Source organism: Oculina patagonica, chromosome 3 (assembly GCF_052425735.1).
Source record: "Oculina patagonica isolate OP01 chromosome 3, crgOcupat, whole genome shotgun sequence".
Classification (NCBI taxonomy): Eukaryota; Metazoa; Cnidaria; class Anthozoa; order Scleractinia; family Oculinidae; genus Oculina; species Oculina patagonica.
The window spans coordinates 11,372,442-11,394,140 of NC_135760.1; the positions used below are offsets into that span (position 1 = coordinate 11,372,442).

At 41.4% G+C, this 21,699-nt stretch overlaps 2 protein-coding genes across 2 annotated transcripts in view; one reads left to right on the forward strand and one right to left on the reverse strand.

Annotated features, from left to right (window-relative positions):
- On the forward strand, positions 1–12,074 carry LOC144646514 (follistatin-related protein 5-like). The gene is made up of 5 exons (XM_078506136.1): positions 1–155; positions 7,577–7,745; positions 8,313–8,418; positions 9,080–9,245; positions 10,609–12,074. Exons 1-5 carry the CDS (start codon positions 98–100, stop codon positions 11,448–11,450), a joined length of 1,341 nt encoding a protein of 446 aa, XP_078362262.1. The 5' UTR covers positions 1–97; the 3' UTR covers positions 11,451–12,074.
- LOC144646507 (AP-1 complex subunit beta-1-like) overlaps positions 12,064–21,699 on the reverse strand; it is a 19,797-nt gene continuing 10,161 nt past the window's right edge. The window contains exons 16-28 of the mRNA XM_078506119.1: positions 21,497–21,673; positions 20,622–20,811; positions 19,929–20,108; positions 19,059–19,111; positions 18,391–18,510; positions 17,813–17,855; positions 16,916–17,018; positions 16,336–16,424; positions 14,769–14,894; positions 14,210–14,296; positions 14,052–14,119; positions 12,816–12,902; positions 12,064–12,255 (exon numbers count right to left, since the gene is read on the reverse strand). Coding sequence (XP_078362245.1) covers positions 12,181–12,255; positions 12,816–12,902; positions 14,052–14,119; positions 14,210–14,296; positions 14,769–14,894; positions 16,336–16,424; positions 16,916–17,018; positions 17,813–17,855; positions 18,391–18,510; positions 19,059–19,111; positions 19,929–20,108; positions 20,622–20,811; positions 21,497–21,673 — 1,398 coding nt within the window. The 3' untranslated portion in view covers positions 12,064–12,180. The remainder of the gene's footprint in view (positions 12,256–12,815; positions 12,903–14,051; positions 14,120–14,209; positions 14,297–14,768; positions 14,895–16,335; positions 16,425–16,915; positions 17,019–17,812; positions 17,856–18,390; positions 18,511–19,058; positions 19,112–19,928; positions 20,109–20,621; positions 20,812–21,496; positions 21,674–21,699) is intronic.

Sequence of the window (21,699 nt, forward strand, 5' to 3'; positions counted from 1 at the left end):
AGCTTGACCTTTAGCTAAATTACGTAGTCGCAATATTCGATATTCAAAGACGGAGCAAGTCGTAACTCTGTGTCTTAATCGAGATACAAGTTGAACAATGCGTTCATTCTCAGCCTCTTTGGCTTCTGTTCTTGGTTTTACATTGATCGCCACAGGTAGGTCGCCATATTAATCTAATGACACTGAATAGAGGTACGGAAGACTATTAATTATACTTAGCCAATTTCGGAAGTATATCGGGTGCGTTTAATCGCTGTTGTTTAAACAGGACTAAGGTATTCTTTGCCGTCTACTGGCACCAAAAATTCAAGAATTGTCTGAGAAAAAAACATAATAGTACTGATCTAACTTCTAACTCTCCAGTAAATAGTTTCAATAGCAAACAAGTCGTGATTATGGATACGAAGCAATTTATAAATGAACATGTCTTTTCTTGTTTCAATGTCTTGTTACACCCACCTAAAATATCCGATTCCCATTGGCCACGTTCCGCTCTCACTCACGTGAAGCGCTTCTCCAAAAACCCGACACTGACACAGATCAAGGTTACACATGAAAACAATTCTGCTTACTCGCGAACACGCTGGGCCTATACGCGGTTTTATACGGCGCTGATAAAGCGTACGCGTGGCGAGCGCGTAGAGCGCGTGAGAAGCACACACGCAAAAGAGTTTTGCGCGTGGGGAAACACGAGAAATACCCAAATTTAAAATATTACTCTATTCTCTGACGTACTTCATGCATGAACAAATATCGTAGTTTTACAACATTTTGCTAGCCAGGATGAGCTTTTTTGACAGATCAAGATGCACTCATACAATGGCCACAAACATGCACACACATTCCTTCACGCATACGCGTACCGCGATCCTAACTTTGACAGTTTGGTGGGTAAACAAAGTCACACTATGTCATAAAACTCATAAATAACATTATGGAAAACGTAATCGTATTATAAACTAGTGGTACCTATCGGTAGAAATGCCAACGAGTACAATGGGAGAGAAGAAGGGAGGATAATTGTAAATGTTTGGCTGAAAGTACGCTTTATGATTTTGGTTCGATCAATAAACATTTCGCGTTTTCTTTGAAAACCTTGAATGTTTCTGGAATAAAATGCGATTTTGTGAAGGCTATAAATAAAATGAGAAAGGAGTTCTACATGATACCAAAGTAGTGAAGATTTAGTGAGAAAGTTTGTAAAATCCATGTTATTTGAGAGTTTTCAAGCCACTGTTGTTCGATGCCGCTATTTTGGAAGTGGCTATGAGCCACTGAACTCGGAAAATAAATTACGAACAAAAAGCAAACATTTACAAAATTTGTCAAAACAAATCAATTCAAACTTCCCACACTGCAGTAAAATCCACTCAACACATAAGTATCCAAAAAATTTGAGGTTTTAAAAGGTAAATCCCTGATCGGACAAGTTGCGTGGCCAAAGATGGAACAAGTTTATTTTATTATACTACCACCGTTCCGAGAATAATTCATCACGCACAATGCGTGACGTTTCTAATGTCACGTTGTTTTGTTGCAGCTTTTTGGAAAATTAAACGCCCGGTTGCCCGAGAAAAAAACGCCGGACAATCCAGGAAAAACATGAAGTATAAGCCATTTATTTTCTAAATTCGAGAAACGAAAAAAAAAACTCTAAATAGCTCTCTTCTGATCCATAAAATCACCACGAAACCAAATCCGTGTTGTTTTCTTAGCCAGACCTAACTTAATTACGCATGCAAATTTGTATGACTTCGAAATTTTCGAAGCTTTGGCAATTTTGAAGCTTTGTAATGCATTTCTTTCATTTATCTTAAATGAAATTAAATTCTAAACAAAGTTTTATTCAAGTTTCTTTCGTATTTCAATGTCTAGTTCGGTAATTTTGGCTTTTACAATCGAACAGATTTGAAATCTCTTTGTTATCTGAGACGCATCTGGTCTGGGAATTTTAGCCAATGCATCATGCACGCGCTGAACAAATTAGTAGCGCGCTGATTGGGCAAACTACAACAAAGTGTGCACGTGCTGAACAGATTCTGCTGAACAGATTGGCTAAAAACATCAGACATTGTGTCGTCACGATCTACCTTACATTAGATTACGGGGGTGCTTACCATTTGTAAGAATCAAAGATCTCTTAGAGATATCGACTTTTTTTGCATGAAGTTAGTATGAGTAGAAGGTTTATCCTGGGCATTGTTGTTCGAACATATCATGGAAGAATTCAAACGTCTTTCAGTTCAAGCATTTTTTTATTTTCGCGGAGTAAATGCTGTATTTGTCAGTCGCGACGGCTGGGTGCTTTGCGACTCATATACTTTGGCTTGGTTAAAAAAGGTAAACTTTGACGTTTGCCTTCAACATGTTTAATCGAAATAGTTGTTTCCTTTCGAGTTAGAAAGATTTCTACTCGGCTTAATGCAGAAAAATAACGCCTGATCGCAGGTTAGGTTACGCACGACAGAGTTACCTTTTGTCTCGTCACGCTATCTTAACCCGACATTGAAAAGTAAATTTTCGTTTGGATATTACCAAAAGCCGCTTCTCCTCGTTATTCTTTACCTTACGGCTACACATCCCATTTCTAACGACTACATTTCCAGCAAAACAGTTGCTGTTTATTTTTCTAATGGCGATGCATTAACTGCTGAACGGAAGAAACGTTTAACGTTTACTGCTTCCACCGGAAGTAATTTCACAACAGGCCACAAAAACGCTTATAAATATCACTTAACACATTTAATGATGTTGCAATTAGCGAAGCGCACTAATGACGTCACAGAATTTGACCCCCGGTGTGAGTCAAAATTCGGACAAACAAACCGCTCTGTAAGAGCAATGTATGGTTGGCGGGCACTTTGGAGGCATATTTAGCGATTGCTTCACAAAACCATGGCCAGATTGGCTCGGAATTCGGAAAGCCTTACCTGTGCAACGTAGAAAGCTCAAATCGTGGTTTGAAACAAAAGGTTTGTCAAACAGAGCGATTATTCAATAAATGTGTAAAATGTTTTACTCTCAGTTATTGAATGGATTATAAAGGCCCGATTTGCTGCCGGGATTTGCTGAAAGAAAACATTTATTGTTATGAGAAATGCAAAACGTTTACACTGTTCTTAGTGGCACATTTTGCAACACAACAGAGCTAACCTCAGATTTATGCCACCACAAAATTACACAAAGAAACGCTCGTCCGATCGGTCCCCTTGCCTGACCCGAATATTTAAAGAGGTCAATTTCGTTACACAATTGTCGCGGCAGATATAACCTGCGATCAGGCTTTCTTTTTTTCGCGGCGGAGGGCGCCTGATCGCAGGTTACGGCAGATACTATTTAATATACACTGTTCGAGCTCTGCAGCTGTAGCTTCAGTCTGTAATAGTAATGAGGATAAATAATAGCTTTATTTAAATCAAACCCGCCGTCAATTCCATTAGAAAGGCGTTTGAATAGCATAATATTTTCGCCCTCTATCTATCATGTGTCGAAACAGATCGGATGGCCGGCGATCAGTGCCGTCAAATTCGGAAAGAATTCTGAACTTCTTGCAACCGACGATCTTTCCGGTGCCTAAATGAAGCAAACATACAAGTGCTATCCTTCGCAATTATATAATTCGATAGTAATTCGCTATCCGCCGTGGAAATCAAGGTGTCATTACCGGATCTTCGACTAATAAATTCAATTTTGGGCCATTTTTTGGATACCTTCAATCTGTTTTTCACTTACTAAAGCAAAAATGTTTGAAATCTATCATTTTTCGAGCCTTTCGAGAATCTCGGCCTCAAATTGTGCCTTTCTCGCCCTTTTTTTCTTGTCAAGAATGCGTCCCCTCCATACAAAGCCTTTGCCAAAACTAAAATTGTTGTCCGACTCACGCAGGGGGGTATCATGTGGCGAAATCTATTTTTAGTAATAGTGCGCTTTGCTAGATGATGTTGCAATTCTAAATTGTGCAACTCAGCAGAAATAATCAATTGTCACGGAATGAGTTCCCTTTGGTTAACTATTAGCAACGTTTTAGTATGTTCGTGCGGGTAATGTTTGACCTCCTGACCTCTTTCAGTGCTTTGGCTAAATTAAAGGCACGGCGCCGCACAGTAAAATCTTTAGAAAAGCAGTCACTTTAGAAACACACAAGTGTTGTTTGCGTTAGTCACGGAGTGAACGTGACATGAATTTCCTTTACCACATCATCTTTTGCTTTTTAAAACCACATGCCTAGCCGGAAAAATGCCTGCTTACGCATGCAAATATTTATTTTGTTCCGAATGTTCAATAAAATAACCCAAACCAGTTCTTTTAAAAGAAAGCCAAATCACGCCAAAATAAAGAGTAGACTATAAAGGCTATCCCATTGTGTTTCTCCGTTTAGCGTCTTCCGACAAGCTTTTGGTAATTCCCCTGGCGCGATGACGTGTATCCCGTGCTTTGACACATTCTTGCTGAGCTTGCAACTTACGTTTCGATAACGTTTCGATTCTCAAAATACCGTAAACTTAAAACAAAAATTGGGATATCCAGAAAATAAGTCGTTGTTTTGCAATATTTAACACGTTCCGGGTAAATTGTACGACTTGTACTCGCTCCGAGCCAAACGCTTGAGTAACACAACAATAAATATTTCACACAAACAGAGCGCAGAGTATTCAAACTGAAAATAGGTGAATGATTATTTATAGCTACAAGCGAGAGATCGCGTGACATGGGTCTGACGTAGTGGTAGTTTTAAATAGCTTGGACATGTCCAAGCGGTCTTTCAGTGTTTTCGCTATGTGATTTTAGGTTAAATTAATATTAGCGCCTAAAGACTTGTACTAGTAAAAATTGCGTTCTTAATCGTTTTAAACTTCGCTGCCTTCGAGCGCTGAACCCCTTACATTCTTAATTGGTTATGTGACGCAAGATTTGGGCTACTCACGTTTTTGATTCTTATATAATGTTTGTAAATTTGACAAGTCACGTTTTTTCTACAAGAACGGAAGTGCTGAAGCACAACTATGGAGTGACACTTTACAAGTCACGCGCTTAGATCACCCACAGCGGAAAGTATTCCCTTGAGAAATTAAAACAGTCCCTTGAGAGTTAACAAGAATGCAATCCCTTCCGGTTCAGATTTTAGCCCAGTAAACGCTATTCTCCTTCTTTTTGCTTGTAAACAAGCAAACAAAGTCGAAAAAATCCGGTTGGTGCGACCGTTGCATAATGGTAAGCGATTTTCCGAATATGCCGACCAACCGGATGAGATTTCGCTTACCATTATTCTACCAGGCGTTCCATCCCGCTCACTCGATCAAGCGCCAAATTCAGTGTTGTTTTCTGTCGATATAGCTGAATATTTTGAGGTAGAAAACAAACTTTTCGACGAATAAGATGGGCTGATGCTGTTTACTGCCGTCAGCTGTTCCATGAGACGCGATTTAAACAGAATACAAGGTTATTTAGAGGTAACTGTTCCCACCTACGCACCGAGTGAATTTCGCAGTCGAGTGAAAATTGGCACGGCCGAGCTAGATCCTGTCCCGAGAAAAAATATGAACACATGAACAATTCCAACGTGGAATACCAGAGGCAGGCAGCTTTTATCTCCTGTTATAAAAAAAGTGCTGACATTTCTATGGTCGAGGTGAACATACACGTTCTAAAACCGCGCGAAAGTGCTAAAAAGGGCCTGGAAACGGAAGATTCGTTCAAATGGTAAGGAAATTTCCGATGTTCCGTTCCGAACGGAAAAAGTGGAGTACCTCTAGAGGTAGTCCACAATTTCCGAATGGAATTTCCGGAAAATGACCTTACCATTTGACTTCAAACCGAAATTTCCGGATTTTTTGGCTAAATGGTAAGCACCCCGGGTGTACAAAAAATTTCCGGAAATTCCGGGCGGAATGTAAATGGAACACGACTTTTCGGTTCGTTCCACTGGAAAGTTCCCGAAAAAAACGGACAACCTGAAAAGGTAGTCCCGTTTTCCCGGTGGAAACTTCCCAATGGAAATTCGTGTTCCATTTACAGATTTCTCGTCTTTCTCACCAGTCCCAAGCCTTTTTCACAGCCGGGTCTCACGGCTCCTCAACTAAAATGGCGGGTCAGTCTTATGTATAAATAAAGTTCTTCATGGTTGAGTTTTCAGGGTGTAAACGATTGCTCTACTCAAGTATTTGCATCAGTTCTACAAAATATACTGCATCACGATAAATGGTAGGTAAAATTTGTGCCTGAAGCCAAGCTTTCTTTGGGCAAAGCAAGTATATTAAATTCATCGATCGAATATGCTGACAAAAAACATTCAAAATAGCGTTACTATTGTGGCACAGGTAGCGTCTCATGAAAGTTGCAGCCGCGGCAAGGATACTTTTCCCCATAATCTTTTGAATTTATCAGATTTTCCTTGTCAACTACGAACTTTATGATTTCATTCATCACGGCATTTGAGTATAAACATCTTTCGCGGACGATTCGAGGGAGCAACAGAAACTGAACAGAGAGGAGCCTGTGAACGAATGAGACCCGTCTAAATGGAACGCACTCTTCCCAACGGAAATTCCCAACGGAAATTTTCCGAAATTTTTTTGTAAATGGTAAACACCCTACACATTACTTACATTACCTTTTCATTTTGGAGCGTTTGTGAGATTTTTTTCGCACATACAAATCTTCTCGCGGCTCTATGATCTGCCGCCTCGTCAGGCCTTCTGGTCTTCCAGAAGGCCTGACTCGTTGGCAATTACACAAAATGCCTGTGAAAAAATTCGTACCCTGGTCTGTCCCTCCCCCCTCCCCCAAATTAAGCCTGCTGCATGTCCTCTCCGTCTCTTTTAGCTTCAGCTCAGTTTTTTGATGTTTTACACTATTTATAAAATGGGATGTGAGAAATGTAGGAACTAATCAAAACCAAAATCAGCAATATAAATAATAATAGAGTGAAGAAAAAATACATGGCATGCGGGGCTGATACAACTCAAAAAGGGCACATTCAATTACTAGAAAAATAAGTGATTTTAAAAAAGAAAAAAGGCAATCACTGTCAGAGAAGTGAAGCACGGAACGAACGAACGCAAAAATGGAATGAAAATATTATTTTAGTACAAGGTAAACAGAGATTATCCAGTATCCTATTATATCTTTATTTTAGTGCCCTATGGGGTCTTCACCCTAACAAGAGACGACATTTAATGAAAACTTTCGTTACACGCTTAACTTCTCTGGAACCTCTATTTTCATTCGCCCGTTGTAAAAACTACCTCCACTGTTTCCTAAGGCTAGGGGTATTGTTATGACTTGTTATCAATTTCTTTAAGAAACAATGAAGTAACTCGTTCCGGAAAGTAGTGGCCCAACCTCGTTCCCAGGGTCTCTCTCTTTCCCCGCACCCCCTGGGTGGGGAGGGGAGAGGCCCCTGGGAACGAGGTTGGTAGTGGGCGACCTAAACTGCAATCAGGCGTCCTTTTTTTCGTGGCGCAAAAAAAAAAGAACGACTGATCGCAGATTATGGGCGACTCCCAAGACTTGATTGGCACGTTTCATTGCCGCCTTCTTGTTTTGCTCATCAACTCATCTTTCTTGTTTTTTCCAGTTTCTTTCAGAGTCGCTGAAGCCGCGCACGCTACAAATGATCAAGAAACTCTGGTTTACGTCTTTGGGTCTGAAGGTGTTTACATTATAGAACCAAAGAGCAAAAAGATTGTGTCAAAGATCACTGCCGCCGATGGTATTTGTACCAAGTCAAACAATCGGTTTTCCAGGTAATCTTTGGGGCAACTTGCGTATTGCACGTGTTTTGCATGCGTATTTCCTGCGAATTGCAAGCCTATTGCACGTGTTATTGCACGCGTTTTGTACGCGTACTGCACACGTTATTGCACGTGTCTTGCACGCGTACTGCACGCTTACTGCATTGCAGCGTCACCATGACTTGCCCACTGGGATCTCTTATTTGGAGGGGGGAGGGGAAGGAGGGGGGTTGTCGTGATATCAAGTTCATTTTTGAGGGGTACCAAAAGAGACCCTTTTCTTGATGAGTAAGGGACAAAATATATTTATTGACATCTTGTTTCTATTTATTTGCGACTTTAAAACATACCTTATGTAGCAACTGTGAACATTTAAAATGAAACAAGCAACACCAAAACGCGATTGTCATCCTCTATAAAACTACATGAGTTACATCCCTGGCTGACAGCGCCGTAAATAGATTACTCCCTCTCAGGGGGGGGGGGTAGTTACCCGCCGGGAGGGGATATTTACTGCATATATAGTCTGCAGAAATGACGTTTTATCTCTAATATTTTCATCTAAACATATTTTTATAGGGATAAATGTTCCTTCGGAGGCGAGATAGCAGTTAAAGATGAGCTCGTCTTCTTCAGCGACATGCCTGGGAACAGAGTTCATGTAATCGATGTGCACGAACAAAAGGTAAGCTCTTCACGAAGGAAGACACAAGGCTAGTAAAATAAACAAGTCCACGGGCTTTTAGCAGCATTGCACTGAGTAAAGTCGCTCTGGTTTGAAAAAACTTGATTCTGGCACAGAAACAGTACACAATAAAACCATTAAAAATTGATATATTATATTTTTTAAATTAGAGCAGTTTTCAATCGAGTGTCGAAAGTAACCCCGAACTGCTTTAGTTTTGCTTTACTATACCCTATGAATTATTTGAAGAAAAACGAAGACCCTGCCAACCACTTACTCATCTCAACGAATCAGATGCTTATTTGTTTCTGCCTCTTTACCAAAAGCACAGTGTCCAAGTTTTTACTCTTCCCAAGTTCCCTTGCGGCTCCAAGAATTCCAGCCCGCAAAATACCCCGAAAGTTCCTGCGTAGAAGAAGCACGGCCTGGGTACGAGGCAGTATTAACTTCTATTTCTTCTTCGTTCATTGTGTTTGGTACGTTCACTGTAACAGGCTCTCGAAACAAAAAAGGTCTTTATTACGCCATAGCTGATTAGCAAACCTACCGGTACTACATTCCACCCTTAGTGCTTATAATAGTTAATTTCAAACTAGCTTGGCCTGGCATAAACTATTCGAAGGGAGTGTGCAACAATAATATTCGTGTCCCGGTTTCCAAGGTTACTGAGACAATTGCCACAGAGGGATATCCAGTTGATCTGTACTACCTGCCCTGGCTGGAGGAGGTCTGGGTTCACACATGGACCAACTCTACCTTTGACGTCATCAGTACCGCGGGGGACCTGAAAAAGACTCACAAGGCTATCAAGGCGCATGTGCAACCAGGTGAGCACTCCAAAGAGATCTGAGTACGAATCCCCCCCCCCCCCCCGCCCCGTTAATCCAGAAGCGAGTTTAAACAAGTAGCCTGCGTAGTTTTTTTTAGCGCACGTTTTATAAGGACGAAAGATCGCATTTTTACTATTTTTCCTTGCGTGGCAGTCTCGCGCGTTTCGCAATTCCCAAACGCGCACTCGAAACTTCAAAGGCGCCCGCTGCGCAGGCTAGAAGAAGTGATACTAAGCAACAAAAATCCTAATGCGTCACGCTAGAATGCGCAAGCTTTTGATTGGATAAACTAAGAATCGGAAATCAAAGCTGTGAATGAGTTAAAGATAAGAGAAACACTTAAATTAAGTGACACACCCGGACACAAACCCGCGGATTACCCACGACCTGCCAGTACCTTTCGCACGGAAACACGGCACAGCCATACAATGTTAGTGGGGATGCAATCTCGTTACTAGAGCCTGCGTCCCCCTTGACCAGTGGTCGGAAACGCAGGAAGTCCTAGCTAGGCTTTTGTACATTATGCTAGCATTTTTTCGAGCATTTTAATAGTGAGGCAAAAGCATTGAGCATTATTCGAGCATTTTAGTGAGGCAAAAGCATTGAGTATTATTCGAGCATTTTAGTGGCATATTCCCGGGAAATTTATTTTTTTCCGAGAAAATTAAAAATAAATTAATTTTTTTTAGAGAAAATGAAGACTAAAACTCAAAATTCAGCAACAAATAACTTTCTAGAGATAGTCACCTACTTTCTTAACTTAGCTTCGTAGATGATTTCGTGGATTATGTTTTTTTTTTGGCTGTATTTATGAGCTTGTATACGTTGTTGTTGTTACTAACAACACTTGAACGTTTTTGTAAGTGTTAACAGTTAACACCATGTTAAAACTTTGAAATTAATTAAAAAAATGTTTGTATAATGAGCATTATCCGAGCATTTTAGTGACTTTTATGGGGGAGACCGAGCATTTTAGTGGGAAAAATGGAGCATTAAGGTGGAGCATTTTAGTGGGGAAACAAAAGCATAATGTACAAAAGCCTCCTAGCTTCGGTTTGATTCTGCGCGTGCGCCGGAGATGGTGGATGAAATTATCAAGTCTTCAACAGCCATTCAGATTTGGCGGGCTTTCAGACTAGCCCAGAGGTTTCGATTCTTGGTGCCGACAAAAGAATCGCGGCCTATGGGGACGAGATTTATGGGGGAAGAAACAAGAACACGAGGCTATTTTCTATATTTTGCATTGAGTTTAAAGGGGGTCTGACCTTCTGCAAGAAACGGTTATGCTCTGATAAGAACCCGTACGATATGATTGCTTGACGCTGATACAATACATAACACGTACAATTTTCACGTTTAGGCTGGACACATGGTTACATGTTCGCTAACAAGAAAGTGAAAGATGGCAAAGTTGGCTACGTGACTCACATGTTTAACCCAGGCCTCCATCAACTAGACCTATCATCGAAAACTTACAAAGGCTTTGTAAACGTTTCAAGCTACGGCTGTACGGGAACTTTTTATTTCGCTTACAGCTCTGTGAACGAACACGCGTTCTTTGATTGCCGTGGTCAAAACGCAGTGTTAGAGCTAGATGTCACAAAGGATCAGATTGTCCGAAAGTGGAATTTTACAGGTGTACCGTACACCTCTCCTGACGGTCGCTTCATCGTGTCAATTTACAAATCCATCAACGAATCCATAAACGTGCTGCTGGCCAGCAAAGTGTATGTCCTTGTCGTTTCTGATAAGGTGAGCGCTCCAGTTCTAAAATCCCCAATTGATATCCCTGGAGGTGTCAGCGATTTGGTGTTCGACCCGAAAAACAGCGCGGTTGCTTACATCAGCCTCATTTACAGCGACAAGATTGCGGTGTTGGATCTCAAACTCCTTCAAGTCACCTACATCAAGGGCGTCGGAACTGTGTTGTTCAAGCCTGGCATGCATGCCGTCAGCCGTCCTCTTATTATGGCAGGGTCTTGGATTGTAACACCAGCCACAGCTACCAACTCAGTTGCCATAATCGACGCCGCCACACGTGAGTTGCATGGCATGGTGTCAGACGTCCCCGGTGGCAGGGGCTTGGTCGCAGTGCATCCAAAAGCCCTCTCTCCACCTTCAGCCGCCCCAGGAAACCACTATCATTCAAGGGAGATGTTGGTCTTAACCTTGCTGTCTGCTCTGTGTGTGATCGCTGCGTAGATAACGACCTTTAGAAGTGCTTCATGATCTACAGATAGGTATAGGACTGCGATGTTTGATAAAGTAGTCTGACAATGCCATCGATGGCTGCCATTTTGAAGAAAATCGAAAATTCCCTGACCGTAGTAAGACTGATCAAATGAAAAGGAGCCATTTTACGCATTGAATTTTAGTTCTTTTGGATAAAACACCTTTTATAGTATATTATATCCGCCGGATATTTCCAGACCTTGGAACAAGTTTTTTTCTTTTTTTTTACTGACCTGTAGCAACCTCCGCTTTGCTTGATTTGAAAATCAGTTAGAAGGAGTGTAGAATTTTCTAGGTTTTCACATTGTGGGGGAACAGCCGAAATAACCCTGTGAACGAGAAAAGATACCAGGACAGTAAGGACTGGGGGAGATAACAATCCGCTTGTCACGCAATCTTACCACCAGTCACGCACAGCAAGAAGACTCCTTTGTTAGTTTATTTTTCTCGTTCACGCGTTGCTGACTGTTCCATCACAACATGAGAGATTGGAAAAGGCCTGTAGCATTTGAATCCATAACTAGACTCTGTTTGTTTGTAGTAAAGCGTGGAGTATTCGTGTAACCAAGCATAATAAACAACATTGCAGCTAAAGTTATTTTACTTCAATTTACTCTATATTCTACAATTCTATTGTAAGCCCTCTGTTCTGGTAATGAACAATCTCCAAATTCTCCGCGGATGGACCAGTTGTGGGACCTCAGTTGTGTAAAATGGTCTCGTACATTGCTTGTACGCCCATCACAACATCCATCGCTCGTGTCTTCAGCGACAACTGGGGAAACAGAGAATACACCATGTTAGCTATTATAGTGACTGCCAGACGGACAAAGGGACGAACGGACTGCCTGTCTACTTGACCGACTGCCTACCTGGCTGACTGATTGGCTAGCTGACTGACTGTCTGACTGACTGACTGACTGACTGACAGGCTAACTGTCTGACTGTCCGACTGACCGGCTAGCTGAAAGCTGACTGACTGACTGACTGACAGGCTAGCTGTCTGACTAACTGACTGACTAACTGGCTGGCTAACTGGCTAGCTGGCTGGCTGAAAGACGGCCCGACTAGTTTTCAGGTAGGCTGGCTAGATGGTTGACTGACTGGCTTGCTGGCTGGCTGCCTGCCTAACTGGCTGGCTGCCTTCCTAACTGGCTAGCTGGCTGGCTGCCTGTCTGTCTGACTGACTGACTGACTGACTACTGACCGACTGGTTTTCTGGTAGGCTGGCGGACTTTTTCCCAACCAGCTCACGATAGCTTGGGATGCAGCTGGGTCGTACGGTAATTGGTTTAAAAAATAAAAAGGTAATTTTATTGATCACAAGATACTAACCTGTACCACAGGATTACCAGGCTGCATTTTCAGCTCAGCTAGAACCCAGATGTTATTCGTGAACTTCACTGACTGATACAGCATGTCCTGGCAAAAAATAAAACAGTGCTAAACTAATTAACAACTGAAGAGAGAAATCGGCGAGATAAATAGTGAGGTGTTAGGTAAAAAAAGAAAGAAAGAAAGAAAGAAAGAAAATAGGTCTGCAATACATACATGTATCTTTAGCGAATCACAAGTTGTAAACATACAAGCCACCAGGAACGGTTTAAAGGGTTACCATACATAGGCACTATAAGAAGGCTTTGAGTGGAAACTTGCGTATGGAAAAAACAATCGTACTTAGTTTTAAGTGATTTTTCCAAGACACGAGGGCAAAATTTGAAAAAGTCTGTCCTTTGTTTTCGATTTGAGATCCATACATGGTGCATGCATAAATTATGTGAACACCTCTCATATAGCTTCAGTGCAGTAGCTGGTATGTTCATTTTGTTTGATTTTTGTTTTTAGCTCAACATTGATGTAACTATCTCTCTTGGCTACACTTGCAGTCCAGTCCAGTTCAATCTCTTAACACCAAAATCAAAGTCACTCTGGCCAACCACAAAGGACGCAAACAATCCAGCGTTCCAATAAAAACTCGAAGATACATGTAGCCGGCACGAAGCGAGAGAAAATGTGCGTGAGTGAATCGCGATTGGTTTTGGTTGATCGAGAAAGTGGCGCGAGTGTTTAAAAACCAATTACTAAACGTAGTAATGCAAAACCAAAGCAAACGCGAATTACCTTTGATGCCCAGGTGAAAACCATTTTAAAAGTAATGCTAGTGATTAAAGGGGCTATGTCACGGTATTTTAGGTAATTCTATTTATTTTCTTAAATTAGAGCTCTAAACTTTAAATTGGCAAAATCACGGCCACGTGACAAACAAGGATGGTTTTCGAGCATTGTAAATAACACTTTCATACACATTGAGATAAACTTGAAAATAGTCGGGCCGACTTTTTTCAAGTTTACCCGAACGCAATCCATTTTAATCTTCTCGAATTTTGCCCATCCATGGCCCTTTTTGGCCTTTTTGTGTTTCCTTTGAGTTCTTCTACAGTTTTAAGCCGTTATTGTGATATTTCAGTTAATTCTATGAACAGTTGGTCAGTGCCGAAATTGCCTAAAATTGCGTGACATAGCCCCTTTAAGCCTCTATGAGCCGTCTCTGCAATTACACACAGCACTAACCTGACCTTCCACAGTTCGTTTGGCGATAGTGAAGATATTGTTGGCAGAAAGTTTTTGCTGCGCACCGTCTTAAAAGAAAAAAATTAACAACAGGATTAGTTTAGCACTCGCCAACAACACCGACTAGGCTGGTCACCGGCAAAGAAAAATCTCAATACCTGACGAGAGGGACACATTGGCGATTTGATTCTGAACTTCATTCGCGGCAGGAATGTCCTTCCACGTCGCTAGAAACACTTTGCGGTCTGAATGAAAGAAAGAGAGACAGTCATAATCAGCCAACAAAGAGAACGAAGCAAATCGATGTAAGTGAGAGAACAGCAGTTACCTTTTTGTCAAAAGTAATTAGGCATCCAGGACATTTCAAAGGCCGTCCTTATAAGATATTCTTTGCGCACACAAACTAATGCCATCGAATGACATTCGTTTGTGTGTGCAAAGAATATCTTACAAGGACGTTAACTGCCTTTGAATTTTTTCCTTTCTGAGAGAAGAGGTCCAATTACCCCGTTTACCCGAAAAAGCACTGTAGTGCTTATTGAAATTTGCCACACCTTTTTTATGCGGCGCTTATTCGAGGACGGTTGATGTCACGCTCTTTTTACCGTTCGGATTCGAGTTTCTGCATCTGGGCGTAAGCCACTTTGAATAATACCCACTGTAGAGCTGCAGCGCTTCTGATAAGCGCCACAAACAAGTAAGAGAATAAGTGTTTACCCATCTGGCCCTCTTCTGAAAACAGCACGTTATAAGGGACTGAGCAACTGAAGTAGAATATATCCACGTTGTTCTTGACTGCCACTTGAAGGTTGGTTAGTGGATCCATCCTCTGTACAGGGCCAGCTGAAATCACACAAATGTAAATCCGTAAAATTCCGGTTATAAGCCCTGGGCTTATACAACTTCGTAAGGGGTTTTGGGTGGGCTTATAAGTGGAGGGGCTTATATCCGGGAGGGCTCATAAGCGGAATAAAAAACCGTTTCGAATTGAGCCTCGGGAGTGTTGATCGAAATACGTTTTGAAGTTAAAAACGCGTAATAAGCCATATTTAGCCCTGTTCAGTGCTGTCATCCGGCAGAGGGGGGCTTATATTCGGATGTATTTTTTTTGTTTCCAGGTAGATGGGCCTATTACCGGGGGCTTATAACCGCAAGTTTACGGTAGTCGATCCTCTAACAGACACTTCCATAATACAGTCAACTCTCGCCCTGCGGACACCCCGCTATTACGGACAAAATCCAGATCTCCGGCGAAATGACTCCCGATATTACGGAATTACGGACACTATCGTGGTGGTATTGTATTGACTCTCGATAAAAGCGGACACCACGAACTTCTCATATAGCATAATTACGTAAAATCGTTGTCTGTTGTTTGTTATTTGTCAAAATACACTTCAAAAGATTCCTGGAATATGGACACTAGACGACGCCCCGAGCGAGTCCGCTAGAACGAGAGTTGACTATACGTAAACCTCTGTATTACAAGCAGTTGAACTGGTCCCAGAGAATCCAGAAATCGCATCATCTCAACTTCTATGATACTCCATAATAGGGACTCTCAGCTCCGTCCCTTTGGTGTCTGTTTCTTAAAGGTTCGACCGCATTTTGTAGCAATATGGTTGGGGATGGACCATTAGAAATTGCCAGTGGGGGGGAGGGGATTGCCCCCCCCCCCAAAAAAAAAAAAAAAAATATCCTGCAAGGTAAACGTGTCAAAAAAAATTCCTGCAAGCCGAAGCGGTTATGCCAAAAAAAATTTATTTCTAATGGTCCGTCCCTTAGAGCATCTGACCAATGTTGTGGAAGGTCACATGTTCGACTTCCGTTGGGGACTCAAAAATTTTTCTTTGTGTCAAACTCAATACAGTTACTTACTGACCTATGAGTTACTATAAGGTAAGACTTGTTGTACACAAAAGGAAAACCCAACTGAATTCCCCACACTTGTCTAGAAGCATGTGATGTTGCTATGGAAACAGGGAAAGTCTCCTACAGTGAACTCTGTCTTAACAGAAACCTGGTGTTGGTTCTGTCTCTGTCAATTTTTCAGTTTTTTTTTTACTGTAAGACACAAGAACTGTACAGTTTTTTTTTATTTAATTAAACTCTCAATATGACGGACAACTCTCTAAGATGGACCTCTAAGATCGACAGTTGGGGCTGGTCCCGATAGGGTCCATTTTAGTGAAAGTCCACTGTATTCCTGGCCCAAGCCCTGTCAGCCAATCAGAATTAAGTATCTCTTCCGAGGTTATTGTATAGTAACTAAGTTGGTACGTACTTGTGTTGACAGGAAGTGAAGTTTCAGCCGATTGGTTCGCGAGTAATGGTGATGGAATGTTCAACTGTGAACCTGGTGCCAGGCCAAAACTAAAACAAAACAATAAACAAACCATTGTCATCCAAAACAGATCCAAAGATCGAGTAAGGTTATTCCACTGAAATAGAACCTGCACTGAGATTTTTGTCAAACTTTGCCTATTGAATGTTTCTGTTATAGGAACTTAAATTTTGAAAAAATGCTTGTTTAGGAGCAACAGCACCTTGTTTATAGGTATCTTTACTTAACCATACCCTACTCTAATCTACCCGTGATTTTTCAAGGGTATGGAGCTAAACTTTGGGGTTTACCAAAGTCTCTTAGGTGTGGGGCTCCACCATCAGTGTGTTGTTTTATCATAGCATAACCAGGTGGCACAACAATGCCATCGTTAACTACAATTCCTGTAGTGTGAAGCAATTACCAGTGTTCACTAACTTATGGTCAGTGCAACATGAAGTATGCCTGCCCAAGTAATACAAGGCTAATCATGATTCACACCATAACAATTTCGCTTTCTACAAATGAATCCATTGATCACCTGTTCTTGTTAAACTGAACGGCAAACGATCCCATGCCTTGCATGGCTTTGTTAGTGAATGTCATGTCCATGTAAAGTTGTCCTTGACGACGACAAAATGTCCCTACAAAACACAAGTGACTTCGCAGTTAATAGACCATAATCATATTCTCGGTATTAAACTGGAACTAGCTTGCAATGGAGACTAATGCTGGGGGATGTCATTAAAATGAGCTTCATGTCATTCGCATTTGAAAAGATTCCCCACATTAGCCTCCATTGCAAGCTAGTTCCAGTCCAATAAGGAGAATATGAATATGGTCTGTTACGGCTGATCAAGATCTAGTTTCTCTTCACAATATCAAGACAATGTCAAACTGGAAGGTGAGGAGAATAAAGAAAAACATCAACAGGAGGATTATACTGCTTTCATGCATCACAAACAATAGCAACAAGAACACAACCCAGACTGTGCAATCCAGCACACTAACTATCGGACAACTGTACTTTCCAAATTCTTAGAAATAACATAATTTTTAAAAGGAACAATATTAAGTAAGGGAATTGCTCCTTTAAGGAGGCCCTGCAAGGGTAAATTCCGACAAGGAACACGGCCCAGAAAGTGGCGACAGCACAAAAAAATAAAATCACGATAAACGACAACCCTTTTGAAAAACTTAAATTCCAACAAAGACAAGCAATTTTCCTTCAATTTAACTAACGACAGCGACATGAAGTGCGACATTTTTAAATTTAGACAAGCGACACGGGATCTGGCCCCCACCACTGGCAGGGCCTCTTTAAGGAGAACCTTAGCAGTCCGTATTGCAGAATTCAGTGCTCAGTACAACACTCAGTAGAGATAGTGACTCACTGCAGATAGAATGTGAAGTAAACCATTATTTGTAATTGCCATACCTGAAATTTCAAGGCCTTTCCCTTTAGCAGCAGTGAGCCACATCTAAAAACAGAAGCCAGAGAGAAATCACTTCACAAGTAAAATCACAGTCAATCTATTTGGCCAGGCTGAACTTAACATGTGTAGCTAAGAAGACCAGCTTATTTCCTCAACTGACAGTTCACTAGGATACTGATTGACAACATGAAAAAACTAAGAAGGGATCCTTGTTATGCTTCATTTTGAACACTGAAAGTTTGAAAGGTGCAAACTGATTATCATTTTACCACACTTCTAAGGCATGGTAACCGTGACTGCATTAGGCAACTTGCTACTAAACTGCTTTTGAGATAAAAACAATCTACAAAGTCCATTACAGTCAACTCTCTCTAACACGGACACCTTCCGGACCGGCTCCAACTATCCGTCTTAGAGAGGTGTCCGTCTTATTGGGAGTTTAGTTACAGTAAAATGACTGAAAAACGGCAGGGACGGGACCAACACAAGGTGTCCATCTTATAGAGGAGTCTTTTTTATAGAGGTGTCCGTTAAGATAGAGTCGACTGTATAATAACTAAACAAGAAAGACCTGTCAGACCTGCTTAGGTGCGCAGTACATCCCTCCTGGAATACCAGGTCCTCCTGATAAGCTGAAAAGATCACCCAGTCCTCCCATGGGACCTACAGGCTGAGCAGGACCTGGGCCCCCTCCACCAAGCTGAAAAAGTTGAAGGAGTGACATTGAAAAAAATAAGTAATTTATAATCTTATTATCCATTGTAGTCTGTGAGCGGAAAAATACAATGTTTGAGTATTGTTTGTTTTCAAGCTTTCACTGTTGAAAAACAAAGAAAATCAAACATAGAAAATAAGAATGTTTTGCCTAGTTAATGCTTTAAATAGTTCATTGGCCACAACTGTAATACCTGCTCTTGTGTTCAATGTCCGTAACATCACAACAACAAATAAGTGTTTAATTGTAAAATTTTACAACCTGCAGAAAGCTTTCACCCACCTGCGTGGTTTTGAAAGTAATTAATGTTTCAGAGCTACACAACAACAACATAATTATCACTGTTCCATAAAGTACAATAGTTTGAATTTTCTACAAAACAATAAATAATTAGATTCAGTTTTGTGATATCTGGAATAATGTTGAGGCAAGTGTTATCAGCCTCAGCCTTACCCTGACCTAAATTATTCTGGATATCACAAAAGAAAAACCCCTCCAAAAACATTGCCATTGAGTTAAATGTAATCCTTTACCTGTAAACCACTGAGGTCTTCTCCCAGGAGATCCATGACGCCACCACCTGTTGCTGTAGAAAGCAACACAAATGTCTGTTAACATTACAGTTAAAGCTCTCGTAAGGGGACACCCTCGGGACGAGAAAAAAGTGTCCGTAACTGGAGCTGGCCGCTTACGAGAATGGTTCTCGCACGCGATCAGTAGAGGTGTGGGGGAGAGATGGCCGCTTGAGCTTGTCAAGCTAACAGTAATCGGAGGGATGTGGGTGACGACAAAACAAACACTGAAATATAGAACGTAAAGTCATTGTGACGAACGGCGATGTGAAGTTGATTGATAAAAACAAGAGAGGTTTTTTATTGGATTTTCTTTAGGTTGTCCGCTTACAGGAGCTTAAAAACAAAGAAAGTGTTCACAATCCGTGAAAGTGTCTGCGGCCACTAACGGGAATGTCCGCTTACCAGAATGTAAAAATACAGAGTTTGTATGGAAGTTAAAACGGGGTTTCTAACAAGGCGGCCGTAAGTAGAACTCCTACTGTATTTGCAAAAAAGATTTGGACGCTTATTTTTCGGACACTTGAGTTTTTATCTCATTTCGGACAAAAATTTCGGACACTTTGCTGAAACATAGCTTCTAACCAGGTGTATTTTTTGTTTCAGGTAGATGGGCCTATAACCATAGGAGCTTATAAGCAGGGGGGGGGGGGGGCTTATAACAGAATGTTTTCGGTATCCCAATACATGGAAGTGTCCTTTTTACAAAAATGTCCCCACTCTTTTAAATGCCTATTCCAACATGTGCTCATTCCAAAATAATATAAATGTGCAAATTCTGCTCTGAAAATATTAGTGTCTACCGTGCTAAATCAAATTATTACCACATACCTGCTGGTTGAACAGGGGGAGGAGCAGGCTGAGCGGGTCCCATGTCCATCAACAGATCACCTAGAAGGGAATCAGCTGCTGGCTGGGGTGGGGCGTGGGCTGTCACAGGAGCCACAACCGGGGCTGCGACTGGTGCTGCCACTGGTTGAGAAGCCGGGGCAGCTTCCTCAGTCTCTGCACCTAAATAAGATGTGCACAGTCAATGAATCCTTAAGGTGATTCCCTAGTATTGCATTGCGCATCCTTACTGCACAGAATTTTACACGTAATTAGCGCGCAGACAAAAACAAAATGGCGACTTTTTTCTATGCAGCATGGCTCGCGAGAGGGATAAATCATTGTTTTCTCGTAAACAAATACAGTGACCTATCATTTTCGATCAAATTCTTTCTGTAAAATGAATACAGATCAATTTCTATGTCAGAATAATACATAATCAACGAAAACATGTACTTTGCCAGTACTCGAAAAGGAATTATTAAGGAATTATGTGGTAAATACAAAGTCATCCTGCTCCTAAACGAATAAGGTGACCCCCCTTTTTATTTCATAATTTAACTTTCCTAAAGGGAAACAACCAACCGGAAAGGTTTGTACCAATTACACCTTCCTGTTTGTATCAAGTATGAGTATGTAAAGACACATGTTTATATTCCCTTCTGTCTTTTTTACACACAACAATGTACCCTGTACCTGGGGAAGGCTCAGCTCTCGGCGGCAGTGTGAACCTCCTTGCTGCTGTGCGTCCCTCTACAAATGAACTGGGTGGCTTGTGGTAGACAGACGCCAGTGTGGAGATGTTACAGATCAGCTCATCTAGCAGGGTGGGCTCCAGAAGGTCTGTTTCTTCCGAAATCAAAGGTTTTTCAGCCAGCACCACTTCCTGATAAGTCAAACAGAAATAACTTACAGTCAACTCTCGTTATAGCGGACACGCTCGGTGCGTCGTTTAGAGTCCGTTATAGCGAGAGTGCGTAATAGCAGGAGTCATTTCCAGTCAAACCTCTTTTGCCGGGAATCTGAATTTTGTCCGTTATAGCGAGTGTACGCAAGGCGAGAGTTGGCTGTATTATGCTACGGATTTCAGGAGTTGACCTTGTGCTCGCAAGTGCTTGCACCTACACTGTATGTTAAGAGGTTGGTTTCATTCACCATAATGATAACCCATTGCCTAAAGTCACTGTGCAAAAATAATAATCAAGAATGTCATGCCCTTATCCAGCAAAAATAGCCCTTAATATTTTGCAAAAATGGATTGAAAATGGATGGGTTTGGATTTAGCTGTACAAAGGGGTCACCACCTTCAGATAGCCAATATTTTTTGGGGGGTAGCCAGATATAATGTTTAGCATTGCTTAACACTGCTGCTGTGAATCCCAAACATTTGTGACAACCCATGAACTGGGAAGCTCGATATTAGAGAGATTGATGGTTGCTGCCAAAGCCGTCAGGCCCATGGAAAATAAGGCTGTTTGTTCACTCGCGTACCAGTGAGAATAGTAAATTAATACATTGTACATAAATATACCAGCACAAACTAAAGCAGCTTGAAAGTTTGATCATCACACCTTTGCAGCGACAGGGTCAGTTGAAAGCAATCGCCAGTAGATGTACCCCCTGTCTCTCAGATCTGGATTGTCACTATCCTGCGTCGCTAGACTTAAAACCTGTTGAACCAGCTCTTGTGTGTCTGTTGGACGCTTCAAGAACAGCTTCACAATGGATGTTAGCAGCTGTAGCTGAACCTAAATTGAAGCAGCACAGAAATGTT